The 7071-nt window shown below is 46.2% G+C and overlaps 1 protein-coding gene across 4 annotated transcripts in view; it reads right to left on the bottom strand.

The window, feature by feature from the left end:
* Nucleotides 1–1604: 1604 nt before the first annotated feature.
* Nucleotides 1605–7071, bottom strand: part of LOC121537631 (B-cell lymphoma 6 protein homolog) — a 64278-nt gene continuing 58811 nt past the window's right edge. For 3 of the 4 annotated variants that reach the window (XM_041845216.2, XM_041845215.2, XM_041845218.2), the window contains 7 exons: nt 6488–6709; nt 5154–6158; nt 4561–4742; nt 4144–4311; nt 3796–3926; nt 3375–3512; nt 1605–3082 (listed from right to left, as the gene is read on the bottom strand). In XM_041845216.2, the coding sequence (XP_041701150.1) occupies nt 2939–3082; nt 3375–3512; nt 3796–3926; nt 4144–4311; nt 4561–4742; nt 5154–6158; nt 6488–6709 (1990 nt within the window). In that variant the 3' untranslated portion in view covers nt 1605–2938. The remainder of the gene's footprint in view (nt 3083–3374; nt 3513–3795; nt 3927–4143; nt 4312–4560; nt 4743–5153; nt 6159–6487; nt 6710–7071) is intronic. The other variant, XM_045223496.1, reaches the window with a different exon arrangement.

Genomic DNA, 7071 nt, shown 5'->3' with positions numbered 1-7071 from the left:
CGACAGACTGGACCAGGGGCACTATGGGGGGTGTATTGGAGGGTGGTGGTCAAGGCCGGAGCCAGAACCGCCGCCGAGGAGGTATGCCCGCCCAGCCCTCCCCTGTTTTGTTTAGTTGAGGCGCGGTCGGCGCGCCTTTAGGGGGGGGTACTGTCACACCCTGGCTCTGGGACTCATTATGTTGAGCCAGGGTGTGTTCATTCTATGTGTTCTGTTTCTTTGTTGGGTGTTCTAGTTCGTCATTTTCTATGTTTGACTGAGTGACTCCCAATCAGAGGCAACGAGTGTCAGCTGTTTGCTGGTTGTCTCTGATTGGGAGCCATATTTAACTGTCTGTGTTTCACTTTGGGTTTGTGGGTTTTTGTTCCGTGTTCGGTCATTGTCACCGTGGACTTCACGAGTCGTGTTTTGTTTTGTTTAGAAACTTTAACTAATTAAAGTCATGTTTGTTTCTCACGCTGCGCCTTGGTCTACTCATTACTACGACGATCGTGACACCTACCATTAAAATTTTAGACTGATCATGTCTTTGTTAGTGGGCAAACGTACAAAATCAGCAGGGGATCAAATACTTTTTTCCCCTCACTGTAAGTGCAACATGTAAAGTGTATGTCCCATGCACACAAATGTGTTTACCTCCCTGTTAGTGAGTATTTCTACTTTGCCAAGATAATCCATCCACCTGACAGGTGTAACAAATCAATAAGCTGATTAAACAGCATGATCCTTATACAGGTGCACCTTGTGCTGGGGACAATAAAAGGCCACTAAAATGTGCAGTTTTTGTCACACAACTCAATGCCACAGATGGCTCAAGTTTTGAGGGAGCGTGCAATTGGCATGTTGACTGCAGGAATGTCCACCAGAGCTGTTGCCAGATAATTTAATGTTAATTTCTCTACCAGAAGCCGCCTCCAACGTCATTTTAGAGAATTTGGCAGTACGTCCAAACGGCCTCACAACCGCAGACCATGTGTATGGCGTCGTGTAGGCGAGCAGTTTGCTGATGTCAACGTTGTGAACAGAGTGCCCCATGGTGGCGATGGAGTTATGGTATGGGCAGGCATAAGCTACAGACAATGAACACAATTGCATTTTATCGATGGCAATTTGAATGCACAGAGATACCTGGACGAAATCCTGAGGCCCATTTTTTAAAAGTTATCTGTGACCAGATGCATATCTGTATTCCCAGTCATGTGAAACCACAGATTAGGACCTAATGAATTTATTTCAATTTACCTATTTCCTCATATGAACTGTAACTCTTTGAACTGTAATTGTTGCATGTTGTGTTTATATTTTTGTTCAGTATATTTGTCTCCGTTTCAATTCAACACATGAAACCTTGGCAGCTAAGGGGTTTCACATGAAATACGTTTCCATGGTGTGGTTTCCATACGGTACGATGGTGTGAAAACCCCCAAAGTAATGTGTCTGGCGATTGACAGGATGCCTTGTGATCTGCTTCTTTGTAAAATAATTATTCTCTCCCACATTAGAGAATAGTAATGACAAATAAAATGGGTTTCTGGTAACAAAAGGATTACACCCCTCTAGAGATGGATGCTAGTCTTCTGTTAAATAAATACAATTCACTCGTGAATTATTACATAGAAATCCAATACCTTTAATTTTACATTCACACATCTAGAATTGTACAATAAGTTGAATGCAGTTAAAAAAAAAAAAAAGCCCAATCCCAAAACAAGTCCTGAAGATTTACAGCTCGAGCAATGATGAATTTGCATGTCGTAAGGTGAAAAGTATTAAAAAAATATATACACACACAAGAAAAACTAGGACTAGTGCTGTCCTTGAGTTGTACCTTTTAATAAACAGAACTGGGCTGAATGGAAAGGAATTCAGTCGCCATAGAAAAGGCACCTTTAGTACACAGTACAAACATCTGGACACTTATACACCTTTTAGCTTCTAGTACAATGACAACTGGAAACCTTCACGTAACGAAAAACATCACATCTATACAAATACATTTTGAAGCAAAATATCTTCTTGGTCATACCAAAGCAGTACCTTGAAATGCATATTTTAACATTTAGTTCTAGATTGGCTCTGCCAGCAGAGGGCAACCCAGTGGATATAGCTAATTAATTACACAGTAAGTCACAATATTTACGTATGCAGTCGCCCGCTTCATTGATTGTTAACTATTGGCGACAGTAGTAACGTACGTACACCTCATCATGCATCATTTTGTCCACTTCTTAGAGCAGCGGTCATTTCTTGAAGTTCAGAAAAAAATTATTTAAAAAATGTTTAGACAAGTTTTCCTTTCACATGAAAAAGGGGGCAAGTCTACATTGTGTAACATCTAAATAGAAAAAGTATAGAAAATTCGATCTCTATACAGCCAGAAATACCATTTACCTTAAAATATACTCCCACCCTTGAATCGAAATGTCAATACTTTCAGAAAAGTAATTTGATATAAAATACTGTATCCTTAACTGAATTTTTTTTATGTAACATTCTTTTTTCCTCAACAAAATAAAAGCTTTTTATATATCTCCAAAAAGGTATAAACAAACACAATTATATCTATATGTTTTTTTTTATATAGAAAACAATAAAAAGTGACCAAGATACCATAGGTGGTTCTACGTTCACATGTTAGAGGAAACCCGTTTAGAAATGGCAATACACTGCCATATTCCAGGATCATCATCTGATACAACACAGTGTGGCACAGGTTATGGTACTGGTTACTGGCCATGGTTAAGATTTGCCCCCCCCTCCCCTCCCCTCCCTGTCTGTTGGTCTATCGGCCTGCTCCAGTTCAGCATGCCTTGGTCAGGTCGGTTGATCCATCTGCCTGATCCAGTTCAGCATGCCTTGATCAGGTCGGTTGATCTATCTGCCTGATCCAGTTCAGCATGCCTTGGTCAGGTCGGTTGATCCATCTGCCTGATCCAGTTCAGCATGCCTTGGTCAGGTCGGTTGGCAGCTCTGTAGTGGACATGCGGTACTGGATCTTGGTGTTGGTAATCGCTCCGTGTTTCTGTCTAAGGTGCAATCGAAGCTGACTCTTGTGGCGAAAGTGCAAGTTGCATTTCTCGCACTGAAAAATAAGGGGGAAAAATGGCTCGGTTTTCTGTCCATGAATTCTTTCTGGTTTAATAGCAGACACATCTGGATTTCAGATTTATATATATAAATAATATATATATATATATATATATATATATATACACACATACACACACACACCAATGCAACACTGACTGATTCAATTGTGTAGTTGGTGTACTTCCATGATAGGGTGTGTATTATGGTGTTGTACTTCCATGATAGGGTGTGTATTATGGTGTTGTACTTCCATGATAGGGTGTGTATTATGGTGTTGTACTTACATGATAGGGCTTTTCTCCTGTGTGTATGCGCAGGTGACTCTTCAGCGTCTGCAGGTGACGGAAGCGAGTTCCACAGATCTCACACGGGTATGGCTTCTCCCCGGTGTGGATCAACACATGGGCACGGAGATGAGCAACCTGACGACAACAACATGAGACTACTGGGTCAGTGTGGTGGTGGTGGCGAGTGATCACAGCATCTATCCAAGCCATTTATTTTTTAAAGATTTAGTTTCAGGAATAGTATGAAATGAGAAAGAGGGATATTTAGCATAGCGGTGGGGTCGGGGGTCGGGGGTCGTACCCACACTGTGCTGCATAAGTCGGCATTACTCAGGCAGTAAGACAGTTCTAGAAAGTCAATAGCTACATTGATTCCTTCTGTAACTTGTTGAAACGAGACAGAGAAGGCTCAGCTCACCTGCACGAATCGAGCGCCGCACGTCTCACATTTGTATGGCTTTTCTCCTGAGTGGATACGAGTATGGGTCTTGAGGTTAGCTGGTCGGTTGAACTGAGCACCGCAGATGTTGCAGCGATACGGCTTCTCTCCTGCAACAAAATATAGACCAAACCGTTAGCTACCAAACTTTACTGAAATTACTTCTGGGTTATTTGACAGGGACACATTGATCAACATTATGTGATGGATTTAGCAAGCTGGCAAAATGTTCATCTGTGGCTTGCAAGCAAATAAACTAATCCCAGTTGCAGGAAAGTTATTGAGAACAACGTCTTTCACAATGATGTCTTGAAAGCCTGTATGAACCTGTGTGGACGGTCTTGTGGCTGGCGAGGTTACCCTTGTAGCGGAAAGCAGCCTGGCAGCGGTCACACTTGTATGGCTTATCACTGTGCACCTGCAGCATGTGGCGCTTCAGGGCTCCATCTTCCGCAAACTTGGAGTCGCATTCGTTACAAAAGAACGTACCATTTTCTGTTAGACAAAAAAAATAAAAAAATTTTTTTTATCAATTATCACGTGGATTAGGACTATTTTATAAGCAGCTGGACTGTCCATTAACCGTTTATGTCTGCTTCCCAAATGGCACCCTATTCCCTATATAGTGCACTACTTTCCTTATATTCTCTATATAGCACATAGGGCTCTGGTCAAAAGTAGTGCACTAAATAGGGAACCATTTGGAACACAAGCCTATGTTTAAAAAAAGCAGCTTGTGCTCACCACAGCTGGAGTCGGAGTACTCCGAGTGCAGCTCTGCCATCTCCTCCGCTAAACGGGAGGCCGGGGTGTTGGGACACACTTCAGAGTGCTGCGGGGGAGGAGCGCCACAGGAGGTGCACTTTAAGTGGCCGATGTAGAGAGAGGAGTGGCTGTCAGCGCTCCTCTGTGATCCATCCAGAGATCTGGAGACACAAAACGGCTGCGTGTCAGACATCATTCCTCCACAACAACAATACAGCCGCAAGAGACTGGGGATGGATGGGGGGGGAGGAGACGCTACAAGCAGGCGACCCAGTGGAAGGCCGTTAACTAGGGTAGTCTGAATTATCACTGTTATATTGCTCTTAAATCTTGTGAATTGGGTTTGATGAATAAAACAGTTAAACTGGAGAGCTTTATTGATATCTCACTGCCTTTACATTTCATGTATTTTTGATTGATTGATTTGCAAAGAGGCAACAAAAGGCATCTTAAAAAGATGTGCCGTAAAGTCCTACACACATCAAATTAGGAACAAGCGTTCATGCTACAGTTCCGCTTTAGTTTCACCTCAGTATTTGGGATCGATTGATCGGTAACACTGTAGGGCTCACCTGTTGATGTTGTTGAGTCGGGAGGCCTGTGGAACCGGCAGGTCCTCTCCGTGCTCACTGATCTTGGGGTTGGCGTGCGGGTCCAGGTGCGCCGAGTCGGAGGGGTGGGGGTAGGGGGGCAGGCCCAGACGCTGGGGGGAGCGGAGCCGCGGCTCCTGCAGCCCAACATCCTCCTCCTTGGTGGCGCTCTGATTGAGCACGATGAACTTGTACTTCTTCCAGTTGCGTGCCTTGGGGTCCTGGCTGCCCTGTGGGGGCTGGGCACCACACCGGCCGGCCTGGGAGAGGGACAGACCAGCGTTCTTACTGCTGCTGGACTCGGTGGGGGAGTTGGGCTGGCAGTCGGATTTCAGCGGGCTCTGAGGGCTGCATATCAGGCCCTTCCGTCCGGCTGAGGAGATCCCCAGAGGGTAGTGCTGCTGGTTCACGTCTTCCTCTGTTGTCTGAGGACCGTGCTCCTTACCCAGAACCACCTTCTGCTGCTCGTGGGCCGCCCCAGCGAACCCTCTCTTCCTGGAGCCTCCCACCCCGCCAGCCTGGCTGACCCCTCCCTCGTGGATCTCCTTCCTGATCTCCTCCTCCCTGGAGGACACGTAGCTGGCCACTGCCTCCCTGGCAGCTGTATGATGAATACTGGCCGAGCCCCCGCTCACCGCCCTGCTGTACTCGACCTTCATGGCGCTGCTCGTGTCCGGGGGGGAACAGTGCTTGTGGTGGATCCCGCCTTTAGAGAAGTCAGCGAACGCGTTTTTGGCGTCTGTCAGCTTGCAGAGAGGGAAAGGGAACCCCTGGACGGGGAACTGGCCATAGAGGTGGTAGTTGCTGGGGGAGTTGACCCCGTTGAACATGCTGGAGCCGTAGGGCCTCCCGTCTCTGAAGGGGCCGACCCGACCGGGCAGGTTGTCGACCACATCGTGGTGCCGGTATGCATGGACGTCCTGAGGTAAAAGCAAGGGGCTGACCAAGAACTCATCTCTTGGCAGCTTGTTGGCCTGGCCAGGGTCGCTGTGAGGAGGAGGAAGAGTGAGACAACGAAACCTGAACACGGCAGACACTAGATACCAGAATAAACACTTTCTTTGTGATAAATTGTTACTTTTTTTTTACAATCCACACTTTCTAATTGTTGCTGCGCCTCTTGACAGGTCGTAATTTGCAAAGAAGACGGTTCTTAAATCGTGCCGGACTCTAGCGTTCTGGTTAGTCCTCCGACTCCAGACCACATTTAAACCCTCTTCTTTAGGATTACCTCCTCTACACTTTTCCCGCTTTTCAATTTTAAAAAGATGTTTTTCAATTTAAAAAAATTGACATCCATTCCCCTGTCCATGTACCTGGATTTGATGAATCTGTGGCAGGTGTCTACAACGTGGTCCATCTGTAGGTAGATGGCTGTGTTCATGATCGCCATGATCAGACTCTCCTTCAGCGTCAGTCTAGAGGTGTACATGAACTCCAGTAGGATGGCGAACCCCTCCGGGTCTACCTTGGGGTCCAGGCTGATGGCATTCAGGTTACACTTCAGGGAGTCGGTAAATATAGTGTAGAACAACCCACTGGAGAGAGAGAGAGAGAGAGAGAGAGAAGGAGGGGGGAGAGAGGACTAGGATTTAATACCATGTACTGTACATAACAGCAACATGGAAACTGTGCTCAAAGCGGAGCCAAGAGTCAAACTGTGATCAAAGCAGAGAGAGAGGCAGAGAGAGAGGCAGAGAGAGAGAGAGAGAGAGAGAGAGAGAGAGAGGAGGGGGGACAGAGAGAGGAGGGGGGACAGAGACAGAGAGAAAGTCAGAGGGGTACAGAGAGCGAGAGGAGGGGGACAGAGAGAGGAGGGGGTGAGAGAGAGGTCAGAGAGGACAGGGAGAGACCGAGGGGGACAGAGAGCGAGAGGAGGGGGGACAGAGTGGACAGAGGG

Source organism: Coregonus clupeaformis, chromosome 11 (assembly GCF_020615455.1).
Source record: "Coregonus clupeaformis isolate EN_2021a chromosome 11, ASM2061545v1, whole genome shotgun sequence".
NCBI lineage: Eukaryota > Metazoa > Chordata > Actinopteri > Salmoniformes > Salmonidae > Coregonus > Coregonus clupeaformis.
The sequence above is the reverse complement of the archived record's forward strand: the minus strand, read 5'-3'. Positions and strand labels throughout refer to the sequence as shown.